The sequence below is a fragment of the Ranitomeya variabilis genome, chromosome 4, assembly GCF_051348905.1.
Source record: "Ranitomeya variabilis isolate aRanVar5 chromosome 4, aRanVar5.hap1, whole genome shotgun sequence".
NCBI classification, from domain to species: Eukaryota; Metazoa; Chordata; class Amphibia; order Anura; family Dendrobatidae; genus Ranitomeya; species Ranitomeya variabilis.
In genome coordinates this window covers 229,913,280-229,939,605 of record NC_135235.1, presented here as the reverse complement: position 1 = coordinate 229,939,605, position 26,326 = coordinate 229,913,280, and the positions used below count along the sequence as shown (strand labels likewise).

Sequence of the window (26,326 nt, the reverse complement as noted above, 5' to 3'; positions counted from 1 at the left end):
AACATGGGCATTGAACTTTTTGGTTTTCAATAAATCATTCTGAGTTGGAGTGATACACTATGTAAGGAATGACAGTACGGAGCAGGGATCATCCCTGAGGAAGGAGACAGGCGTCTCCGAAACGCATTGGCTGATTGATCCTCACTGCACTCCGTACCTATCTCACTCTCGGGTCGGGCCAGCGGCCACGTGACCTGTGACGTATCGCAGGTCCTGCGCACCATACGGACTCACCGCTCTTCTCCACGCGGCGTCCGACCACAGGATCCTTACCTTACCCGGAGGTTAGTTGTTGCAGGTGGTTGCTACCGGCCGGAGCAGCCACCAGTTTGGATTTTACCGATCTATCAGGAGCATCTTGGGAACTACAGCAGCACTCTTCCAGTTCTGAAATGACTCATTTTGGAGGTAGGCAATACTGCATAAACTCCTTACCTAGCTCATTTATTTAGTTAGTGGTATTAATTAAGTTGTTACTTGCCTCAATTTACCTATATGAAGCTAACACACTAGCACACACCTTGTGATGTTTAGGGTGTTCTTTATCGCAGAGACTATTTATTATCACCCTTATCCTTTTTGCTATAACCCAGCGCGCACCTGTATACATTAAGGTGTATACTATTTCTTTACATAGAAAAATTTAAATATTCCCAATGCCATAATTTGTTCCGCTTCAGTTTTGATTGTCTTATAAAAGTTTATTCCTATTTAGGTGTGGCTATAGACACGCACATGAGATACATTGTTGCAACACACATCAAATTAAATATGATGGAATAATAAAATAACCAGGAGATATAAAACAACATGTACGAGCTTATAAATCAAATGAATACGTTGTGTGAAAAAATGAATTTGCGCTCGCACCAATGTTAGGCCAGTTTCACCCGTCCTGATATTTCCGGTACTGGAGATATCCCTGTCCATGTGTCCAGGGGCGCTGCTATCATGAGGCAAGTTGAGTACTTTGCCTCAGGCGGCGGAGCATCCCTAAAGAATAAAAAAATAAAAAATCGTGATATCCTTACCTTCCGGTGGCCCCCGCATCCTTCCCGCGGCCCCCCCCCCGATGATCGCGATGCTGCCGGCAGCTCCTGTTCCCAGTGATGCATAGCGAAATGACCCGATGACGTAGTGGTCTCACGTGACCGCTACGTCATCACAGGTTACTGTCTCGCTATGCATCACTGGGAACCGGAGCATCGCAAGCATCGGAGGGGCCGCGGGAAGGGTGCAGGGGTTGCGCGGGACACCGGAAGGTAAGAATATTACGATTTTTTTTTTTAAAATTTTTATCATGGGTTCTGTTGTGTATGCGTTTTCGCAGTGAAAAACTGCGGCGAAGACGCATACAGAACGTATGCACATAGCCTTCTAGGATGCACTGGAACCGTAAAAAAAATGGCCCCAGTGCACCCGTTTATTACAATCTGCACAGGATCCGTCTTTTCAACATTTTGACGGATTGTGACTGATTGTAAAAAACGGAAGTGTGAAAGAAGCCTATGACTGTGAGGTTGTCAGATCCAGCAGGCTGGAGTTTGTTGGATCGAGCAAAGGTGAGGTCAGATGTAGCAGAGCTGTGGTTATCATATACCGATGAGCTGGGGTTTCACAGACATAAAGATTTTGCCTGTAAGATAAGAGAAAACCTGAGGTTGTCAGCAAGCTGTTTTTAGCTTGTTGTCAGAATAAATAAAGTTGAGGTTGTCAGATGTAATAAAATCTCAATTTGTCAGATATCCCAAACTGAGAATCAAATGCGGGTAAGGTTACTATTTCAGAAGAAGCTGCAATGAGTTTGTTGAGTGTAGTAGAGCTGAGGGCCATAGAAGTGACAGAGGGGGTCAGATATAGCAGAATGGTATTAGTAAAAAAAAAGGTTGTTAAATCTGCAAGAGCTGAGGATGTGAAATGTAAGATATGAGGATTGTAGGCTGCAGAGCTGAAGGTGTAAAATGCAGCATAGCTGAGGCTGTCACCTGCAATGACCACATAGTGCAGATCAAATCTTTACCGGTTTTTAAGGTGGCCAAATACCAGTGGCGTAACTAGAGTCTGATGGGCCCCAGTGCAAGATTGGGACAGAGCCCACCCCCATCCTGAATTATATGTATATATGTTCCTCATCCTGGTGTATATGTCCCTCATCCTGGCCCCATCCTGGTATATATCCCCATCCTGATATATGTCCACCGTTCCACCAATGTTCCTTAATGCAAAGAAAAAATAAACCATTATACTAACCAAGGGAGTACATAGAAGTCATGGGGCTCAACAGAAGATGCATAATGCACTCCCCATAGTCCTCCCTATAGCATAATGCACCCCCACAGTCCTCCTTACAGTATAATGCACTCCCCATAGTCCTCCATACAGTATATTGCACCCTCATAGGCCTCCATATAGTATAATGCACCATAATAGTCCTTCATACAGTATAATGCATAGCCCATAGACCACCAAATAGTATAATGCACCCTATAGTCCTCCATATGGTATAATGCACCCCATAGTCTTCCATATGGTATAATGCACCTCATAGTCCTCCATATAGTATAATGCACCCACATAGTCCTCCATATAGTATAATGAACCCCATAGACCTCCATACAGTATAATGCACTCCCCATAGTCCTCCATACGGTATAATACAGGGATTGTTGAACTATTTCCATTGTTAAGGCCCAGCTGTTGATTTCTGAAGCTGAAACCATGCAGTGAGTAGTATTAATCCTTTATTTTCTACTACTTAAACAGAAATTTAACAAGTGTAAAGATCGATGTTTCAAATACATACACTTTTAAATAGAAATATACTGTATTTTACATGTGCGTCAGGTTAGGCTAGTAACTAAAGAGTAAACCAGATTTATTTATACTGATTTTACTACGTTGGGGCGGGTGCCGTTTTGCAGCAGAGAGGCTAGGTTCACCCCTGTGTGTGTCCGTCTGTCACATCCCTGTGTTGTCCTTGTATCCGTGTCCATGTATTGAAACAATTTGTTTCAATTTCAACCCTATGACTTTAAAAACACTCACGGATGGCACACGGATGGCACATGGACGCCATCCGTGTGCAGTACGTGTTTATACTGACCCATTGACTTGTATGGGTCCGTGTGATCAGTGCTGTCGCTCAAAAACGGACATGTCAGCATGTTTTGAACACACAGACACAGGCTCCGTGAAAACACGCTGACATGTGCATAGACCCATTCATTTGAATATGTCTACGTGTGTCAGTGTCTCCAGTACCTGAGAAAACTGTCACCACACGTACTGGAGCCACTGATGTGTGAAACCGGCCTTATTCAGTGAGTCAGTGCTGATCTGTGAATTTTTTTCCTAAGCTCTTATCCAACTGAGAAAAAAAATCAGAGCATGCTGCAAGTGGATGTGATTATAGATAGATAGATAATAGATAGATAATGGATAGATAGATAGATAGATAGATAGATAGATAGATAGATAGATAGATAGATAGATAGATAGATAATGGATAGATGATAGATAATAGATAAATAGATAGATAATAGATAGATAAATAGATAGATAAATACATAGATAATAGATAGATAATAGATAGATAAATAGATGATAGATAAATAGATAGATAGATAGATAGATAGATAGATAGATAGATAGATAGATAGATAGATAGATAATAGATACTATAGATAGTAGATAAATAATAGATATATAAATGATAGATAGAATATAGATAGATGGATAATAGATAGATAGACAATAGATATATAAATAATAGCTAGATACATAATAGTTAGATAGATAATAGATAGATAGTAGATAATAGATAGATAAATAACAGATAATAGATGATAGATTATAGATAGATAATAGATAGATAAATAGATATATAAATGATAGATAGAAGATAGATAATAGATAGAAAGATAGATACTATAGATAATAGATAGATAATAGATAGATAATAGATAGATAAATGATAGATAGGTAGATAGATGATAGGTACATAGATAATAGATATATTAATGATAGATGATAGATAGATAATAGATACTATAGATAATAGATATATAAATGATAGATAATAGATAGATAGATAATAGATCTCACAATCCTATCTCCTATATAATCTCGGCCCTGGCTAGCACTCATTGTCAGAGTTAGCTTATGCTGCATGGCTGGAGGTTGTTGATAGTGGTTATTGGAGAAGGCGTTTGGTGGAATTATCTGTGACTGTTGCTATTTTCTGAGTGTGTGATAATTCCCTTTCTTCTCCTACTTTTGTTTAACCCCATCCTCCACTTTCCGATGTATTCCTCTGTTACATGTGTGAGTATATTTGTATGTTTGGTATCTTCCGTTACCCCGGGTTGTATTACCTTATTAGTCTGGTTGGTGTATTACGGTATACTACTACTCCCCTCTTCTCTGGGTGTGGGAAGGGTACCAACAAAGGGCGTATTCAGGAGTTAAGGCAAGGTACGTGGCCTCAGCGTCTTCACCATTAGAAGTAATTCAGGGAACAGGGTGAGTAGAGCGACCCTAGTGTTAGGGACAAGGAAGGAGCCCCTGGTCCCTGGACATCTGACAACAGAGTCATGACAGATAGACTAGGGCATCCCTAGTTCGAGGGATCAGGTAGCCTGAGATGTAGCTCTGTCAGCGGAGAACTAAAATCTTAGCAGATCTCACCTGCATTATTGAAGAACATTGGTGTGAGTGCAATACAATTTTTTATTGGATGGCACTCGTCCGATTCAAATGCTCGTGTGACTCCAGCCTAAAAGACATCATCTGACGACCTGCCCTTTCTAGCTGTTTTCTAGATCTGGTGCTAATGCAGCAAGTTGTTCGGCAGCCGTAAGCCACATATCATTGTCCCACGAGCCACGTGTGGCTCCAGAGCGAGACGTTGGGGATCTCTGCTCTAGGAGATATAGAATAAAAGCAATAGACGTGTTGGTACCTAAACTTCTGCAATAGGGGGCATTCCACAGCTTCAGGACTAGAAAAGACCATCAATGGAGGATAGGTCAGGTGGCAGGGAAGGGGGTCTATTCTGGTTTTAGGCATTTAATGGATTATGGTAGACATGTTCTACTACTTGTAGATACAAGGAGATGTTCCTATCCAAGGTAACTCCCATATCTACCTGGAGTAAAGTCTGGATGCTACTAAGGATGTTGAGCAAGATCCTGTCAATAGGATCGGTGGGGTTCTCAGATACCTTTGTCAATATTAGTTCCGAGCTTGTTAATCCCTGAGACTTGGCGAGTGTTTAAGTCAGCTGATCCTCGGGTGATGGAACTTGTGTTTTCTCATGTTTTCCTAAGGAGTTTAATACATGTGCAGCGCCCCAGAGTCCTGGTCGTTGCAGTACTGATGCTCCGCCGCTAAGGGGGGCTATGGTACGTCTGATGGCACTGAAGGAGTTCACCTGACCAGGTATCACAGACACCAATACACTTCACAGTCTGGCCTCCAGGGGGAGCTAAGGGTGCTATGTATTAGGCCACTCCTCACAATCTGGTAAAACTGGGGGTTAGATAGGAAGTTAGTCACAAGCTGACTGGGTTGGAACCAGGCAACATCAGGTGGCAGAGGGTGTTGCAGGGGAAGATTCAGGGGGGTCCCTGTCAGGGGTGGGATCCTGACAGAGGCCTAGCGAACAGAAAGAACATTACGGGACCGCGCCTGCACTTCATTGCGGCGGTACCCCAAGAAAGGACAAGAAGCGAGGTTTATTGTGCTGAGTGAGAAACGAGATCACGCAACAAGGAGAAACAACAGTAGGAGTCGTGCTGTAAGACGAGGCAACATCCTACTGAGGCGCGTAGCCAGTGGCCGGAAACGCCGAGGAAGTATTGAGCTCCAGGCCTTACTTCAAACCTACGGCAGGACAGTCAGTTATAGGCGGGCTGTCTCACCCAAAATCACCTAAGAAGACATAGGGGGCAACATTTGGAGAGGGGCGACTCTAGGGTCCCGGAAGACCTCCGAGCCTACCCGTCATATGGGTGCGTCCTAGCCATATCATCTGGGGGACGAAGAAGAACATCATAATTGAGTTGTGAGGGAACTTCAGAAACAGACACAACAGTTGTGGGGACTATCCCGTAAGCACAGCAGGGGAGGACCACAACACACAAGCGCTAGAAGGTATGCACAGATTTCCACCTGCAAAGGGAACTCTGGAGGTGCCATCGGACCGGCCGGACTCAGGTAGCCTGGCTAACCGTATTCCGGACTGAGGATCCTGAAGCCTTCAGTAAAGAGGTAAAGAGACTGCAACCTGGTGTCCTCGTTATTCACCGCGACCTATACCACACCACAACATCATCACATTCTCAACTTTTACTGGACGCCCCTCAGCAGGGTCACGGACCGGGCCTAGCCACCGTGACAACCCCAGAACTGAGACACAGAGGCCCGGTACCGGGTGCCCCTCGACCCTGCGGCAGTGGGGGCGCTCCAACTTGGCGTCAAGAACAGGATCTACTTAAGCCTGAAGAATCAGGTCATGTGTGCCTTGGAACTGTGATTTATTGTGCTTGGACTGTGACTTATTGCAAAGACTGTGTATTGCCACTTGCCGCCAAAAGTTCCCGCCAAAAACTGCCGCCATTGCAGCGCCACAGGGAGCGCATAGGAAGATGAAGGGCGTGCCATGGGAGGAGACTACCAAAGCGGCGCCAAAAGTAGCGACCGCCCCCTCTGACTTTTGCTGCGAGATGATGACCTGCCCAGAAGCAGAGGAGAACCAGCCCCTGATTTGCAACGGCAGGAATGAGGTGAAGAGGGAGCTCGACCTTGGAGAAATGGCGGAGCCAGGTGCATGCACTGCCGTCGAATGCCGGACAGCGAAGACGATCAGCAAGTGCCCAGTCGGTGGCGAAGTGACCCTGGGTTGTCCCCACCAACCAGAGACGGATCCGAACCCACCGCAGCTGAAGGACTCGAACTCCTTGGAGCCGCAGGTGGAGAATCCGAGCCCGCCTATCCCGACCACGGAGCCATGGCGAGCGGAGCCACATCGGGAGGCCGCCTTGGAAGAGCCGCGGTCCGGGCTGCAGCCGACTCCAGTGCGTTATGATCTGGTGACCTTGGAGCCGCATGAAACTTTCTCTGGAGTTGGTGGAACCTGTACTGACCGCAAATCCTGAACTAACACCGCAACTAGAAGTAGCCGTGGGGTGTGCCTAACATTCCCTAGACACCTCGACACAGCCAGAGGACTAAATACCCCTATAGATGGAAATAGGAATGCTACCTTGCCTTAGAGCAGACCCCCAAAGGATAAGCAGCCCCCCACGAATAATGACTGTGAGTAGGAGAAGAATAGACACACGCAGGTAGAAAACAGGATTTAGCAAAAGAGGCCACTCTAGCTAAATAGGAAAGGATAGGACAGATTACTAGGCGGTCAGTATTAAAACCCTTCCAAAAATATCCACAGCAGATAATACAAAAAGTTCCACAATCTAACTAAAGACATGGAATGTATATCTGCCACTCCAGAGAATCCAACAAGACTGAGAAAATACTGACACAATCTAAGCTGGACAAGAAAACACAAAGAATAGCACTGAATTGTGAAGCACATAGCATGTGTGCCACAGGAAAAAAAAACCAGACACTTATCTTTGCTGATTTGGCAGAAAGGCAGGAGGAACCAAGCAGAGGTCCAACACCTCCCAACAACAATTGACAACTGGCAAGGACTAATGAATCCTGCACGCCTAAATACCCCAGTCAGAACTGCAATCAGCAGATACACCTGACCAGGACTGCAACTCAGGGGCAACTGCATTACCACCTACAACCACCGGAGGGAGCCCAAAAGCAGAATTCACAACAGTACCCCCCCCTTGAGGAGGGGTCACCGAACCCTCACCAGAGCCCCCAGGCCGATCAGGACGAGCCAGATGAAAAGCATGAACCAAATCAGCAGCATGGACATCAGAAGCAAAAACCCAAGAATTATCCTCCTGGCCATAACCCTTCCATTTGACAAGGTACCGAAGCCTCCGCCTCGAAAAACGAGAATCCAAAATCTTCTCAACCACATACTCCAACTCCCCATCAACCAAAACAGGGGCCGGAGGATCAACAGAGGGAACAACGGGCACCACATATTTCCGCAATAAAGATCTATGGAAGATATTATGGATAGCAAAAGAGGCCGGAAGCGCCAATCGAAAAGACACCGGATTAATAATCTCAGAAATCCTATAAGGACCAATTAACCGAGGCTTAAACTTAGGGGAAGAGACCTTCATAGGAACATGACGGGAAGACAACCAAACCAAATCCCCAACCCGAAGCTTGGAACCAACACACCGACGACAGTTAGCAAAACGTTGAGCCTCCTCCTGAGACAACACCAAATTGTCCACCACATGAGCCCAAATCTGCTGCAACCTGTCAACCACAGAATCCACACCAGGACAGTCAGAAGGCTCAACCTGCCCAGAAGAAAAACGAGGACGAAAACCAAAATTACAAAAAAAAAGGCGAAACCAAAGTAGCCGAACTAGCCCGATTATTAAGGGCAAACTCGGCCAATGGCAAAAAGGCCACCCAATCATCCTGATCGGCAGACACAAAGCATCTCAAATAAGTCCCCAAAGTCTGATTAGTTTGCTCGGTCTGGCCATTTGTCTGAGGATGAAATGCAGAAGAAAAAGACAAATCAATGCCCAGCCTAGCACAAAAGGCCCGCCAAAACCTAGAAACAAACTGGGAACCTCTGTCGGACACAATATTCTCCGGAATACCATGCAAACGAACCACATGCTGAAAAAACAATGGAACCAACTCTGAAGAGGAAGGCAATTTAGGCAAAGGCACCAAATGAACCATCTTAGAAAACCGGTCACAAACAACCCAGATAACCGAAATCCTCTGGGAAACCAGAAAATCAGAAATAAAATCCATAGAAATACAGTTAGGTCCATATATATTTGGACAGAGACAACATTTTTCTAATTTTGATTATAGACATTACCACAATGAATTTTAAACAAAACAATTCAGATGCAGTTGAAGTTCAGACTTTCAGCTTTCATTTGAGGGTATCCACATTAAAATTGGATGAAGATTTCAGGAGTTTCAGCTCCTTAACATGTGCCACCCTGTTTTTAAAGGGACCAAAAGTAATTGGACACATTCAATAATTAAAAATAAAATGTTCATTTTTAGTACTTGGTTGAAAACCCTTTGTTGGCAATAACTGCCGGAAGTCTTGAACTCATGGACATCACCAGACGCTGTGTTTCCTCCTTTTTGATGCTCTGCCAGGCCTTAACTGCGGTGGTTTTCAGTTGCTGTTTATTTGTGGGCCTTTCTGTCTGAAGTTTAGTCTTTAACAAGTGAAATGCATGCTCAATTGGGTTGAGATCAGGTGACTGACTTGGCCATTCAAGAATATTCCACTTCTTTGCTTTAATAAACTCTTGGATTGCTTTGGCTTTATGTTTTGGGTCATTGTCCATCTGTAGTATGAAACGACGACCAATCAGTTTGGCTGCATTTGGCTGGATCTGAGCACACAGTATGTCTCTGAATACCTCAGAATTCATTCGGCTGCTTCTGTCCCGTGTCACATCATCAATAAACACTAGTGACCCAGTGCCACTGGCAGCCATGCATGCCCAAGCCATCACACTGCCTCCGTCGTGTTTTACAGATGATGTGGTATGCTTTGGATCATGAGCTGTACCACGCCTTTGCCATACTTTTCTCTTTCCATCATTCTGGTAGAGGTTGATCTTGGTTTCATCTGTCCAAAGAATGTTCTTCTAGAACTGTGCTGGCTTTTTTAGATGTTTTTTTTAGCAAAGTCCAGTCTAGCCTTTTTATTCTTGATGCTTATTAGTGGCTTGCACGTGCAGTGAACCCTCTGTATTTACTTTCATGCAGTCTTCTCTTTATGGTAGATTTGGATATTGATACGCCGACCTCCTGGAGAGTCTTATTCACTTGGTTGGCTGTTGTGAAGGGGTTTCTCTTCACCATGAAGATTATTCTGCGATCATCCACCACTGTTGTCTTCCGTGGGCGCCCAGGTCTTTTTGCATTGATGAGTTCACCAGTGCTTTCTTTCTTTCTCAGGATGTACCAAACTGTAGATTTTGCCACTCCTAATATGGTAGCAATTTCTCAGATGGGTTTTTTCTGTTTTCACAGCTTAAGGATGGCTTGTTTCACCTGCACGGAGAGCTCCTTTGACCGCATGTTTACTTCACAGCAAAACCTTCCAAATGCAAGCACCACACCTCAAATCAACTCCAGGCCTTTTATCTGCTTAATTGAGAATTACATAACAAAGGGATTGCCCACAACTGTCCATGAAATAGCCTTGGAGTCAATTGTCCAATTACTTTTGGTCCCTTTAAAAACAGGGTGGCACATGTTAAAGAGCTGAAACGCCTAAACCCTTCATCCAATTTTAATGTGGATACCCTCAAATGAAAGCTGAAAGTCTGAACTTCAACTGCATCTGAACTGTTTTGCTTAAAATTCATTGTGGTAATGTCTATAACCAAAATTAGAAAAATGTTGTCTCTGTCCAAATATATATGGACCTAACTGTATGCGTCCAGGGCCTCTCAGGGACCGGCAATGCCAAGAAAGTAGCCCACTAGCACGGGAACTACAAGGGTTTGCCCGCGCACAAGTCCCACAGGACTGCACAAAAGAACGCACATCACGTGACAACGAAGGCCACCAAAAGGACCTACCAACCAAATCTCTGGTACCAAAAATACCAGGATGACGAGCCAACACAGAACAGTGAACCTCAGAAATCACTCTACTAGTCCATCTGTCAGGAACAAACAGTTTCCCCACAGGATAGCGGTCAGGTCTATCAGCCTGAAATTCCTGAAGAACCCGCCGTAAATCAGGGGAAATGGCAGAAAGGACCACCCCTTCTTTCAGAATGCCGACCGGTTCAAGGACCTCAGGAGAATCAGGCAAAAAACTCCTAGAAAGGGCATCAGCCTTAATATTCTTAGAACCCGGAAGACACGAAATCAAAATGGGAAAAAAACAAGGACCATCGAGCCTGTCTAGGACTCAGCCATTTGGCAGACTCGAGGTAAATCAAATTCTTATGATCGGTCAGGACCACAATACGGTGCTTAGCTCCCTCAAGCCAATGTCGCCACTCCTCAAACGCCCACTTCATAGCCAACAACTCCCGATTGCCGACATCATAATTGCGTTCAGCAGGCGAAAACTTGCGGGAGAAGAAGGCACACGGTTTCATCAAAGAACCAACAGAATCCCTCTGAGACAAAACGGCCCCTGCCCCAATCTCAGAAGCATCAATCTCAACCTGAAACGGAAGAGAAACATCTGGTTGGCGCAACACCGGAGCAGAAGTAAATCGGCGTTTAAGCTCCTGAAAGGCAGAGACAGCCGCAGAGGACCAATTCGCCACATCACCGCCTTTTTTCGTCAAATCAGTCAAGGGTTTAACCACGCTGGAGAAGTTAGCAATGAAACGGCGATAAAAATTTGCAAAACCCAAAAATTTCTGAAGGCTCTTTACAGATGTGGGTTGAATCCAATCATGAATGGCCTGAACCTTAACCGGATCCATCTCCATAGATGAGGGAGAAAAAATAAAGCCCAAAAAAGAAACCTTCTGCATCCCAAAGAGACACTTAGACCCCTTCACAAACAAAGCATTGTCACGAAGGATCTGAAATACCATCCTGACCTGTTCCACATGAGACTTCCAATCATCGGAAAAAATCAAAATATCGTCCAAATATACAATCAAGAATTTATCAATATAAGTCCGGAAGATATCATGCATGAAGGATTGAAAAACAGATGGAGTGTTAGTGAGCCCGAATGGCATCACAAGGTATTCAAAATGGCCTTCATGCGTATTAAACGCAGTTTTCCATTCATCACCCTGTTTAATACGAACAAGATTATATGCCCCCCGAAGGTCAATCTTCGTAAACCAACTAGCCCCCTTAATCCTAGCAAACAAATCGGAAAGCAAAGGTAAAGGGTATTGAAACTTGACCGTGATCTTATTCAAGAGGCGATAATCAATACAAGGTCTCAAGGAGCCATCCTTCTTAGCAACAAAAAAAAAACCTGCTCCCAACGGTGAAGAAGATGGCCGAATATGCCCTTTCTCCAAAGACTCCATAACATAACTCCGCATGGTGGTATGTTCAGGCACAGACAGGTTGAAAAGTCGGCCCTTAGGAAACTTACTGCATGGAATCAAGTCAATCGCACAATCACAGTCCCTGTGCGGTGGAAGGGAACTGGACTTGGGCTCATCGAATACATCCTGAAAATCAGACAAAAACTCTGGAATTTCAGAAGAGGAAGAAGAGGAGATTGACATCAAAGGAACATCATTATGAACCCCCTGGCAACCTCAACTAGTCACAGACATAGATTTCCAATCCAACACAGGATTATGTACCTGCAACCACGGGAAACCCAGCACGATAAGATCATGCAAATTATGCAACACCAGAAATGAAATCGACAATCTTCCTGATGGGCTGGCACCATGTGCATGGTCATCTGTGTCCAAAACTGGGGCTTATTTTTAGCCAAAGGTGTAGCATCAATCCCCCTTAAAGGAATAGGGTTCTGCAAAGGCTGCAAGGGAAAACCACAACGCCTGGGAAACTCAAAATCCATTAAGTTCAAGGCGGCGCCTGAATCCACAAACGCCATGACAGAAAATGATGACAATGAGCAGATCAAGGACACCGATAACAGAAATTTAGGTTGTACAGTACTGATAGTAAATAAACTAGCGATCCTTTTTGTCCGCTTAGGGCAGACTGAAATGACATGAGAAGCGTCGCCACAATGACTTTGCTCTAAGGACGACGCCACAGCGCGCACAGTTTGACGCTTCCGCAAGCGCCGATCAATCTGAATGGCCAGAGACATAGAATCACTCAGACCAGAAGGCGTGGGAAACCCCACCATAACATCTTTAACGGATTCAGAAAGACCCTTTCTGAAAATTGCCGCCAAAGCATCATCATTCCATTTAGTCAACACAGACCATTTTCTAAATTTCTGACAATACAATTCTGCCGTCTCTTGACCCTGAGACAGGGCCAACAAGGTTTTCTCCGCTTGATCCATAGAATTCGGTTCATCATATAATAATCCTAAAGCCTGAAAAAAGGAATCTACATTAAACAAGGCCGGATTCCCAGATTCCAGGGAAAATGCCCAATCCTGTGGATCGCCACGCAGCAGGGAGATGACAATTTTAACCTGCTGAATGGAATCACCGGAGGATCGCAGTCTCAGAGCAAAAAACAGTTTACAATTGTTTTTAAAACCCCAAAATTTGGACCTATCACCAAAAAACAAATCAGGAGTAGGAATCTTCGGCTCTAAAGCAGGAGTCTGAACAATATAATCAGAAATACCCTGTACCCTAGCAGCAAGCTGGTCTACACGAGAAGCTAATTCCTGAACATCCATGCTGGCACAAGACTCCTCAGCCACCCATAAATAAAGAGGGAAGAAAAGACAAAACAGACTGCAGAAAAAAAAATGGCTCAACACCTTTCTTCCCTTTTTCTGAGATGCATTTAACTCATTATGGTCCAGTTGTACTGTTATGATCTGGTGACCTTGGAGCCGCATGAAACTTTCTCTGGAGTCGGTGGAACCTGTACTGACCGCAAATCCTGAATTAACACCGCAACTAGAAGTAGCCGTGAGGTGTGCCTAACATTCCCTAGACACCTCGACACAGCCGTAGGACTAAATACCCCTATAGATGGAAATAGGAATGCTACCTTGCCTCAGAGCAGACCCCCAAAGGATAGGCAGCCCCCCACGAATAATGACTGTGAGTAGGAGAAGAATAGACACACGCAGGTAGAAAACAGGATTTAGCAAAAGAAGCCACTCTAGCTAAATAGGAAAGGATAAGACAGATTACTAGGCGGTCAGTATTAAAACCCTTTCAAAAATATCCACAGCAGATAATACAAAAAGTTCCACAATCTAACTAAAGACATGGAATGTATATCTGCCACTCCAGAGAATCCAACAAGACTGAGAAAATACTGACACAATCTAAGCTGGACAAGAAAACACAAAGAATAGCACTGAATTGTGAAGCACATAGCATGTGTGCCACAGGAAAAAAAAACCAGACACTTATCTTTGCTGATTTGGCAGAAAGGCAGGAGGAACCAAGCAGAGGTCCAACATCTCCCAACAACAATTGACAACTGGCAAGGACTAATGAATCCTGCACGCCTAAATACCCCAGTCAGAACTGCAATCAGCAGATACACCTGACCAGGACGGCAACTCAGGGGCAACTGCATTACCACCTACAACCACCGGAGGGAGCCCAAAAGCAGAATTCACAACACCAGTGTCCTTGTTAACGGAACAGATCGACATCGGTGGAATCACATCAGACATCAGACGCAGGTATGGAAGGCGCCCCTACTCCCCCGGCCAATTCTGCTCCCCCAACCGATCCTGCTCCCCTGACCAATCCCGCTCCCGCGACCGTTCCTCACCCCGACAGTGACCGGTTTTTCTCAGCGGAGCTGGTGGTGCTAACCCCCGACACGATGGGGAAGCTGGTGCCTCCGCTACCGATCAAGATGGGGGAACCCCTAGATGTGAGCTCAGAGGGAGTGATCTTCCAGTGGGATACCCCCCGGATTGGGCCAGATGGAGCAACACCCAAAGCCTGTGCACGGCAGGAAGGACGCGGTAAAGCGGGAAACTGTGCTGGCCTTTCACCCAAAGCGGGGTTGGGGCTCCATACAGGAACCGGGACTACCGACTGACGTCTTCGTTACTAGTCACGATGTGAAGACTCCTTTCCGCAACCAATACGGTGACCCATTATTGCAAAGGGGGGATCAGGTGACCTACACCCGCCACCGGAGTGCACAAGGATGGTGCGCTCGGAACGTCCAACGATGTGGGCCTGAGGGGGTGTCGCCTGTTGCCCCGACCACGACCGATCCGGACTTGACAGATCTTGTTACTATCGCCACCGTACGCCTTGTTGCGGCTACCGAGCTTGCAGCCAGGGTTAGCCTTCGAATCCAGACACCGGGTGACCTGACTGCACCCGAGAGACCAACCACCGATACTGACATCGCATCAGCCGGAAACCAGGGACCGAAGCCGCCATGGCCAGGAGATGTCCACTACCGGCTGATGTCTTGCAATTTACTATGAAGCTTTAAGGTGCTTTGCAAACTGTATATACAGTTAGGTCCATATATATTTGGACAGAGACAACATTTTTCTAATTTTGGTTATAGACATTACCACAATGAATTTTAAACAAAACAATTCAGAAGCAGTTGAAGTTCAGACTTTCAGCTTTCATTTGAGGGTATCCACATTAAAATTGGATGAAGGGTTTAGGAGTTTCAACTCCTTAACAGGTGCCACCCTGTTTTTAAAGGGACCAAAAGTAATTGGACAGATTCAATAATTTTTAATGAAATGTTCATTTTTAGTACTTGGTTGAAAACCCTTTGTTGGCAATGACTGCCTGAAGTCTTGAACTCATGGACATCACCAGACGCTGTGTTTCCTCCTTTTTCATGGTCTGCCAGGCCTTCACTGCGGTGGTTTTCAGTTGCTGTTTGTTTGTGGGCCTTTCTGTCTGAAGTTTAGTCTTTAACAAGGGAAATGCATGCTCAATTGGGTTGAGATCAAGTGACTGACTTGGCCATTCAAGAATATTCCACTTCTTTGCTTTAATAAACTCCTGGGTTGCTTTAGCTTTATGTTTTGGGTCAGTGTCAATCTGTAGTATGAAACGACGACCAATCAGTTTGGCTGCATTTGGCTGGATCTGAGCACACAGTATGTCTCTGAATACCTCAGAATTCATTCGGCTGCTTCTGTCCTGTGTCACATCATCAATAAACACTAAGGACCCAGTGCCACTGGCAGCCATGCATGCCCAAGCCATCACACTGCCTCCGCCGTGTTTTACAGATGATGTGGTATGCTTTGGACCGTGAGCTGTACCACGCATTCGCCATACTTTTCTCTTTCCATCATTCTGGTAGAGGTTGATCTTGGTTTCATCTGTCCAAAAAATGTTCTTCCAGAACTGTGCTGGCTTTTTTAGATGTTTTTTAGCAAAGTCCAGTATAGCCTTTTTATTCTTGATGCTTATGAGTGGCTTGCACCGTGCAGTGAACCCTCTGTATTTACTTTCATGCAGTCTTCTCTTTATGGTAGATTTGGATATTGATACGCCTACCTCCTGGAGAGTGTTGGTCACTTGGTTGGCTGTTGTGAAGGGGTTTCTCTTCACCATGGAGATTATTCTGCGATCATCCACCACTGTTGTCTTCTGTGGGTGCCCAGGTCTTTTTGCATTGATGAGTTCACCAGTGCTTTCTTTATTTCTCAGGATGTACCAAACTGTAGATTTTGCCACTCCTAATAATGTAGCAATTTCTCGGATGGGTTTTTTCTGTTTTCGCAACTTAAGGATGGCTTGTTTCACCTGCATGGAGAGCTCCTTTGACCACATGTTTACTTAACAGCAAAACCTTTCAAATGCAAGCACCACACCTCAAATCAACTCCAGGCCTTTTATATGCTTAATTGAGAATTACATATTGAAGGGATTGCCCACACCTGTCCATGAAATAGCCTTGGAGTCAATTGTCCAATTACTTTTGGTCCCTTTAAAAACAGGGTGGCACAGGTTATGGAGCTGAAACTCCTAAACCCTTCATCCAATTTTAATGTGGATACCCTCAAATGAAAGCTGAAAGTCTGAACTTCAACTGCATCTGAATTGTTTTGTTTAAAATTCATTGTGGTAATGCCTATTACCAAAAGTAGAAAAAGGTTGTCTTTGTCCAAATATATATGGACCTAACTGTAGTTAACTGTCCGTCCTTCTATATGTCTTCTTGCTGCTACAACCCGTACGGGGTTAGTCGGTGAGTCCTCCTAGGAGCCATACAGAGATGGCTCAGTGATCTTGAACTGAGAGAAGGTTGATAAGTTCTATACTGTGTATAGTAGCAGAAAGGCAGTAGGCCCGGGCGAGAAGGGGCGGTCCTGCAACAGAGCGAGAGGCAGTAGGCCTGGGGCAGATAGACAGGCGGTCCTGCAGATGTAAAGGTGGAAAATGAAGAAAAGTTGATTAGCCTTATAGTGTTTTATAAGAAGGTCTTTAGTGGATTCAGCGTATACGTCCTTAAAGGCAATGTTAAATTATTGTTCAGAAATTGCACTAAGTAGAATACCCGGTTGGGTAAGAGAAGTTATTTATAGTATGTTTTTTAAAATATTTAACCATGTTTGTAACGTTCAAGTGTCCTCACCTCCCATAAAGGGAAGCTCTATTCAAATTTACTTGTTATTGCATTTCAAAATTGTATGTCTTTTTGCTGACATGTATTGTTGTTTTCTTCCCAGTCCCGGAGTACTGGATTTAACCGGGGGGGAGTGCAGCGCCCCAGAGTCCTGGTCGTTGCAGTACTGATGCTCCAGTCTGGCCTCCAGGGGGAGCTAAGGGTGCTATGTATTAGGCCACTCCTCACAATCTGGTAAAACTGGGGGTTAGATAGGAAGTTAGTCAGAAGCTGACTGGGTTGGAACCAGGCAACATCCTGTGGCAGAGGGTGTTGCAGGGGAAGATTCAGGGGGGTCCCTGTCAGGGGTGGGATCCTGACAGAGGCCTAGCGAACAGAAAGAACATTACGGGACCACGCCTGCACTTCATTGCGGCGGTACCCCAAGAAAGGACAAGAAGCAAGGTTTATTGTGCTGAGTGAGAAACGAGATCACGCAACAAGGAGAAACACCAGTAGGAGTCGTGCTGTAAGACGAGGCAACATCCTACTGAGGCGCGTAGCCGGTGGCCGGAAATGCCGAGGAAGTATTGAGCTCCAGGCCTTACTTCAAACCTACGGCAGGACAGTCAGTTATAGGCGGGCTGTCTCACCCAAAATCACCTAAGAAGACATAGGGGGCAACATTTGGAGAGGGGCGACTCTAGGGTCCCGGAAGACCTCCGAGCCTACCCGTCATACGGGTGCGTCCTAGCCATATCATCTGGGGGACGAAGAAGAACATCATAATCGAGTTGTGAGGGAACTTCAGAAACAGACACAACAGTTGTGGGGACTATCCCGTAAGCACAGCAGGGGAGGACCACAACACACAAGCGCTAGAAGGTAGGCACAGATTTCCACCTGCAAAGAGAACTCTGGAGGTGCCATCGGACCGGCCGGACTCAGGTAGCCTGGCGAACCGTATTCCGGACTGAGGATCCTGAAGCCTTCAGTAAAGAGGTAAAGAGACTGCAACCTGGTGTCCTCGTTATTCACCGCGACCTACACCACACCACAACATCATCACATTCTCAACTTTTACTGGACGCCCCTCAGCAGGGTCACGGACCGGGCCTAGCCACCGTGACAACCCCAGAACTGAGACACAGAGGCCCGGTACCGGGTGCCCCTCGGCCCTGCGGCAGTGGGGGCGCTCCACATATACATAAGGAAAATTGAAGACAATAAAGTAATTAATATGTGAGGACATGAAGTAACGAGGAAGAAGAGTGACGACAATGTAACGTGTAGTCACTGCCAGGACTCTGGCACCCGGCTGGAAGGACCTGAAATATTAGGAAACTGTACATGATGTATATTTATATTTAGGATGTGAGCCAATTGTGTCATTAATATTCCAATTGTACACTTGTCTCACCTACAATACACAGTATATACTAGTGCTGGCATAGATATTACTCAATGCAATGAATAAATATAAAAAAAATAAAAAATGTATATGTAAAATATCAGCTATAGTGTCTGACAGTGCAGTGCATAATAATCCATCATACTGCGCATATCCTCTAGGATGAGCCTTCGTGCACAAATAATAGCTTCCTGATCATATCTGACTGCTGGAGAACATATTAATAGCACAGGTAAAGTGGAAGAAATATTAGGAATCCTGAGACTATACAAGAGTCTCAGGATGGTGCTCTGTAGGAGTGGGTGGGCACTGAGTTTGGGAGTATAGTGGGATACATAGTTTATAGGCACAGAGGGAGAGCTGTCAGGAACAATAGCTAACCCCATGGATGGCTGCATGATCTGAAGAGTGGGGGCGCTTTAGTGGACCGACAGATCATTTATTTATTTATTCTTTTTTGCCTGGAAAACTACTATATTAACTAGAATGAACCTAGTGATTTTATAATATTGACTGATACTGTGCGAATATATGATTTAATGAGTATATATAAATATAATAGCTTCACTGCGTATATATATTTATGCATGTAGCATAGCCAGCAGAAGTGCAGGAGCATTTGCAATCAAAATGATCAAGTCCCTTGTTAGTTAGCAAGGTAATGATCTTTTTTTTTTAACAAGCAAAGAACAGAAATGGAATATTCCTGAAAGGCTCTTTCAGACGTCAGTGAGTCCCGTACGTGTGGTGACAGTTTTCACACGTACCGGAGACACTGACACACGTAGACACATTTATGGGTCTGTGCACATGTCCGTATGTTTCCACTTCACATGTCCATTTTTTACAAGCAGCATGAACCGCAAAACGTCCCGCACACTGGTGACACACATGGATGTAATCCGTGTGATACGTACCGGCACCTGAGAAGCAGCGGTACAGTTAGCGCTGTTACCTGGCACCGGGTGCTGAAGACCACTCTCATCATTTTACCCTGATCGCGGGCAGAGCAGGGGAGAATGATGAGAGCCATCTTCAGCACCCGGCGTCGGGGAACAGTGCTAACTATATCGCTGCTTCCCTGGCGCCAGTACGTTTGGTATTGATGTGGCACATGGTTGCAACACGTGTGCAGCAAGTATTACACACATGGACTCAAGGAAACTGATATCTTAGATACTGGTTTTTCCGGTACTGGAAATATCAGAACTTGTGAAACCGGCCTAAGAATGTTGTCAAAAGCTGATGTCTGTCTTACATGTCTTAGTATTATGTCTGCAGCAGGTCATAATAGCCAGGGGGTCTCTGTTAAGTACCTAAGACGCTGGTCATGAAGAGGTGAATAATCCTCCAGGAGTCAGTAAAATTGACATTTTATACACAAACCTCTCCTTACATTCATTTACATTCTTCTTGTTTCATTGGTTTATTGCAAACAGCAGAAAGCTTGTAGATTTTACTAAAATATTTAGAATTGAGAGTCCTCAGTGGTTGATACCTTTTAATGGCTAACTGAAAAGATGGTAACAAATTGCAAGCTTTTAAGACTACTCAGGTCCCTTCATCAGGCATAGACCTGAGTAGTCTCAAAAGCTGCAATTTCCGCTGTTGGGACATCTGCCCTGAGCATAACCCGGAGCAATGTTAGTTCTCATTGTCCCAAATGTTACATAATATCCTCAGTGGCAACATAGAACCAGAAATGAAGTGTAGGTTAGATATAAGGATCCACCCTGCCGGTGCTATATAAGCCACCCCTCCGCGGGGCACATCAGTACTACAGGTCACACAGGTACCAGCTTCCACTCAACTACCTCTCCTATCATCCAGACACAATAATGGCTGCACATCTTTTCCCATTCCATAGAGAGTTCTGATACAATGTAAAAAACTCTACACCTGTGTCATGATCAGGGCAGATCAGCGTTCACTGTCAGCAAGCAGAGGTCTGGAAAAATGCTGAATATCCTAATTTCATTGATTCTTTTTTATAGAAAGAAACTCCAGAGGTGAAGATGTCGCCCGTCTCTGCGCTGCTGCTGTCATTGCTGGGTGAGCGGTTATTTCGCATCTTATTTCTCTTTTTCCTGTTTACGGAGTTTTTCTAACTTCAGTTTTTATTTAAATATAAATATTTGTATTGATTTTGACACATTTTGTGTCATCGTCTCCATTCCTCTGCTCTCTGTTATCAGCCAAAATCTTATATTTCAGGGGCAGCCTTCATCCTGATCAGCGCACAAGACCCACAAAAAAGTGAGTATCATCCATTATTAATTTATGCTCTAATACTCCTTTTTTGTATGTCACTTTTATATTTACTCATTGTTATTATTGCAACCCCTAAGCGCTGCGAGTAAATTCACCCGTTAGCAGCAGCGATCATTTACTTGACAAAATATTAAAAGGTATGCAACCAATTTTCCAATGGTTTCAATGTATTTATTAAAAAAAATGAAGCAACTATGTTTTGTGTACACAGCTCCTATGCAAAGCAATGTGTCTCCCAGGGTTGTAAACAAGCAATCCTTTAGCTGTCATGTCTCTCAATAACCTGCAATGGAGAGAAGAGGGGGTAAAGGGTGCGGAGTAACACATGACTGTAAGAGCAAACTACATACAGGGTTTATTTGTAATGTTTAACTGTGGAGACGCATAGATCTGCATAGTAGCTGCAAACACAAAACGGTGAAAGAGTTATCAAGATTCTTTGCATAGTTATATGATGCACTGAATCAATAAAAAAAAATTGGATCACTATAAAAGGGAGCCTTTCTGATCCTCTAAGTTTTGGAATCTGCATATATATATATATATATATATATATATATATATATATACACTCACCGGCCACTTTATTAGGTACACCTGTCCAACTTCTTGTTAACACTTAATTTCTAATCAGCCAATCACATGGCGGCAACTCAGTGCATTTAGGCATGTAGACATGGTCAAGACAATCTCCTGCAGTTCAAACCGAGCATCAGTATGGGGAAGAAAGGTGATTTGAGTGCCTTTGAACGTGGCATGGTTGTTGGTGCCAGAAGGGCTGGTCTGAGTATTTCAGAAACTGCTGATCTACTGGGATTTTCACGCACAACCATCTCTAGGGTTTACAGAGAATGGTCCGAAAAAGAAAAAAAATCCAGTGAGCGGCAGTTCTGTGGGCGGAAATGCCTTGTTGATGCCAGAGGTCAGAGGAGAATGGGCAGACTGGTTCGAGCTGATAGAAAGGCAACAGTGACTCAAATCGCCACCCGTTACAACCAAGGTAGGCCTAAGAGCATCTCTGAACGCACAGTGCGTCGAACTTTGAGGCAGATGGGCTACAGCAGCAGAAGACCACACCGGGTACCACTCCTTTCAGCTAAGAACAGGAAACTGAGGCTACAATTTGTACAAGCTCATCGAAATTGGACAGTAGAAGATTGGAAAAACGTTGCTTGGTCTGATGAGTCTCGATTTCTGCTGCGACATTCGGATGGTAGGGTCAGAATTTGGCGTAAACAACATGAAAGCATGGATCCATCCTGCCTTGTATGGAGCATCTTTGGGATGTGCAGCCGACAAATCTGCGGCAACTGTGTGATGCCATCATGTCAATATGGACCAAAATCTCTGAGGAATGCTTCCAGCACCTTGTTGAATCTATGCCACGAAGAAATGAGGCAGTTCTGAAGGCAAAAGGGGTCCAACCCGTTACTAGCATGGTGTACCTAATAAAGTGGCCGGTGAGTGTGTATATATATATATATATATATATATATATATATATATATATATATATATACACACACACACACACACATTCAGATAGCAACTTTGCAGGAACGTTTTTGAAGTTCCGTAAAACTTTAGTTGCATCAGAAAAAACTCCACAATTGTTAAAACGTAACATACAAGTTTTCCCAACACGTTTCGCCATTAGTCTAGCTTCCCCAGGGGCTTTCCTTAGCACAAGTAAGGTGATACATTCTGCAGACATGCCATCAACACAGCCGATGCAGAAATATTTATTTAATCATTTAAATAAGTGTTGGATATATCACATTGCTCGTTTTAAATATTACCTAATAATAGTAATGTGACTTAATCTCTGTGGATATAGTAGAATACGTTTTTTTCTGTTCTATGAGTGGATATACATTGTCTATGTTATTGTATTAATGGTGGGTATCGCAGGGTAATGCCGGGTATCAATCTCGGTTGTGTCTCATGATCGGGACGTGACTCTCCCCGCAGCTCCATGGTCGAGGCTTTGACTCTTCCCCATTTTCCCATGATTGGAGCTGCTATTTGACCATAGTAATGCTCATAGTCACGTGAAGTCACAAAGGGTCATTCATGTACTCTTGCTGGACAATATGTCACTCACTACAGATGAAACCTTTCCCCTGGTTCACACCAATAATAATTAACTCCAAAATAATGGAGTCACTGCTCCCTCTAGTGTACAAGGCGCAGCACTGCTGCAGAACAATGCAAAAGTACAAGATGTTATGTTATTAGTCTCCGCTGACAGGGCTCCTTCCCAGGCTTCCTGAAGAAGATACATACTGTAAACGATGGAGATGTTGTCGCTGGTCAGACAGATTTACACCTAGGTCCTTACTGCTGTGACAATGGATTTAATCACTGAGCCAATATAAAATTATAGTGCCACATTGTGTCACTATATAACTCTTCATCCACTTTATCTTACTTCTGAACAACTAAATCTTCATTGAACCAGCTTACTCACTGACCCACTGATTCACTGAGCCAATACATACACAATGAGTTTCTACAAAACCATAGAGACACTTTATGCTTCTCCTTTTGCCAGTAAATAATCTGCAAGTCACTATAACTTACTCACTGAGTCACTAGATAATCACTGAGTCCCTATATAACCAGCGAATCAACATATAACCACTGAGCCCCTATATAATCAGCAAATCAACATATAACCACTGAGCCCCTATATACCCAGTGAATCCATATATAACCACTGAGCCCCTATATAACCAGCGAATCAATATAGAACCACTGAGCCCCTATATAACCAGCGAATCAATATATAACCACTGAGCCCCTATATAACCAGTGAATCAATATATAACCACCGAGCCCCTATATAATCCGTGAATCAATGTATAACCTCTAAGCTCCTATATAACTAGTGAATCAATATAAAACCACTGAGCCCCTATATAATCAGAGAATCAATATATAATCAACGAACCCCTATATTACTAGTGAATCAATATATAACCACTGAGCCCCTATATAACCAGTGAATCAATATATAACCACGAGCCCCTATATAATCTGTGAATCAATGTATAACCTCTAAGCTCCTATATAACTAGTGAATCAATATAAAACCACTGAGCCCCTATATAATCAGCGAATCAATATATAACCAACGAACCCCTATATTACTAGTGAATCAATATATAACCACTGAGCCCCTATATAACCAGCGAATCAAAATATAACCACTGAGCTTCTATATAACCAGCGAATCAGTATATAACCACTTAGCCCATATATAACCAGCAAATAAATATATAACCACTGAGTCCCTATATAACCAGCAAATCAATATATAACCACTGAGCCCCTATATAATCAGCGAATCAATATATAACCAATGAACCCCTATATTACTAGTGAATCAATATATAACCACTGAGCCCCTATATAACCAGCGAATCAATATATAACCACTGAGCTTCTATATAACCAGCAAATCAGTATATAACCACTTAGCCCATATATAACCAGCAAATAAATATATAACCACTGAGTCCCTATATAACCAGCAAATCAATATATAACCACTGAGCCCCTATATAATCAGCGAATCAATATATAACCACCGATCATCAGTGAATCATTATATAACTACTAAGTCATTACATTACCAAAGACTCATTATATAACTACCAAGCCACTTTATTTTGCTCTTCAAACAACTTTGTAACATCAAGCAATTTAACATTCACTAAATCATCACAATATCACTGGACCACTATGTCTAAATCACTGAGCCACTACTTTACTATTGAGCCGCTCTAAACCAAATAATCATTGAGTCACTCTATCTTTGTCAGTGAGCCCTAACTAAAAAAAATCACTGAGCCACTTTACTTTATTCACTAAGCCACTAAATAATCGCTACATCAAAATCACTAAGTCACTATATCGATCTCACTAAGCCAGTTGGTAACTACTGAGCCACTATGCAAATGACTACTGAGCCACTATATTTGTTATTGAGCTACTGTGTTATTATTGAGCACCTATGTAACCAATGAATCATTCTATAATTACTGTGTCACTTTATTTTACTCACTGAGCCACTGTATCTCAACATATGGTTGTTAGAAAGTCCTGCCCTCTCTTTGTTTGATGATACTTTGATGATACATTTCTGTTTTATAAAGCTTTCATTTCATTCATCCCCTTTCCTCATCTGACATTTTTCTAATTTTGCAGCCCGGGTCATAGACTGTGGACCCGATAAAGAATATAAAGAGTGTGGGAGCGTCTGCCCCCCAAACTGCACCCACCCTAATGGAGGTGTTTGCACGAAGAATTGCAAGAGCGGCTGCTTCTGTAAGGATGGATATGTGGAGCTGGGGGAATCTTGTGTAGAGAAGGAGAAATGTGAGGGCTGCACCGGGAACCGGACATACACAACATGCGGCAGCCCCTGCCCCAGTACCTGCAACTTAAAGGCTAAGTGTGAATTTGAATGCACCGAAGGCTGCTACTGTAAGAACGATTACATATTCCTGGATGATAAGTCAGCGTGCGTCCTTCCCGAGGACTGTCCCGAAGCAGACTAATCCCCCAGAGCCCATATTGTATCTCCTTTCCTTTGTTCTCTGTAGTCGAATATTGTGTATCTATAAAAGGATAATAAAAGATTCATAATAATGTTTTATGCCTTTTTCTCTGATCACGGGAGGACTAAGGGTCAGCGCCAGCCGTTCCCAAGAATCGTCGTGCGGAGGCGTTCTTGTATTACATTATTTGTAACAATGGATATAATGGATATTTTTCTTCACAGAATATACTTTAAGAACACACAACTGATAAAAAATATCGTTTCATGTCATCAACTCTGTTTCTGCCCCTGCAGAACTGGTTTCCTTCGTTTTTTATCAGTTATACCCTTTTCAGACTCTATCTGTATTTTTCAGTTGTCTCTGGGCTAGTAGGAGAAGACTAGCAGCTATGATGTCTTCCCTACACAGCACAAATCACATTATACAGCACAATTCTGTAATGAGAAGTGTAGCTGCAAATCCAGCACTGGGGTGAGACAAAATACTTACAAGAAAGCTACAGCAAGGAAGCTATTACATAGCAATACTGAGCAATATAGCTGTGATTCCAGCTCTGGGCTGAGATAAACACTTACTAGAAAGCAGAAGCATGGAGGACATTATACAGCAGTACTGAGAAGTGTATTTGCAAATCCAGCACTGGGGTGAGACAAAATACTTACAAGAAAGCTACAGCAAGGAAGACATTATACAGTAATACTAAGCAATATTGCTGTGATTCCACTGAGATAAACACTTGCTAGAAAGCAGAAGCTTGG

At 43.8% G+C, this 26,326-nt stretch overlaps 1 protein-coding gene across 1 annotated transcript; it reads left to right on the top strand.

Annotated features, from left to right (window-relative positions):
* The first annotated feature begins 20,501 nt into the window (after window positions 1-20,501).
* Window positions 20,502-25,659, top strand: LOC143768733 (alpha-tectorin-like). The gene is made up of 4 exons (XM_077257386.1): window positions 20,502-20,521; window positions 20,724-20,781; window positions 20,944-20,985; window positions 25,213-25,659. Exons 2-4 carry the CDS (start codon window positions 20,745-20,747, stop codon window positions 25,563-25,565), a joined length of 432 nt encoding a protein of 143 aa, XP_077113501.1. The 5' UTR covers window positions 20,502-20,521; window positions 20,724-20,744; the 3' UTR covers window positions 25,566-25,659.
* Window positions 25,660-26,326: the final 667 nt, after the last annotated feature.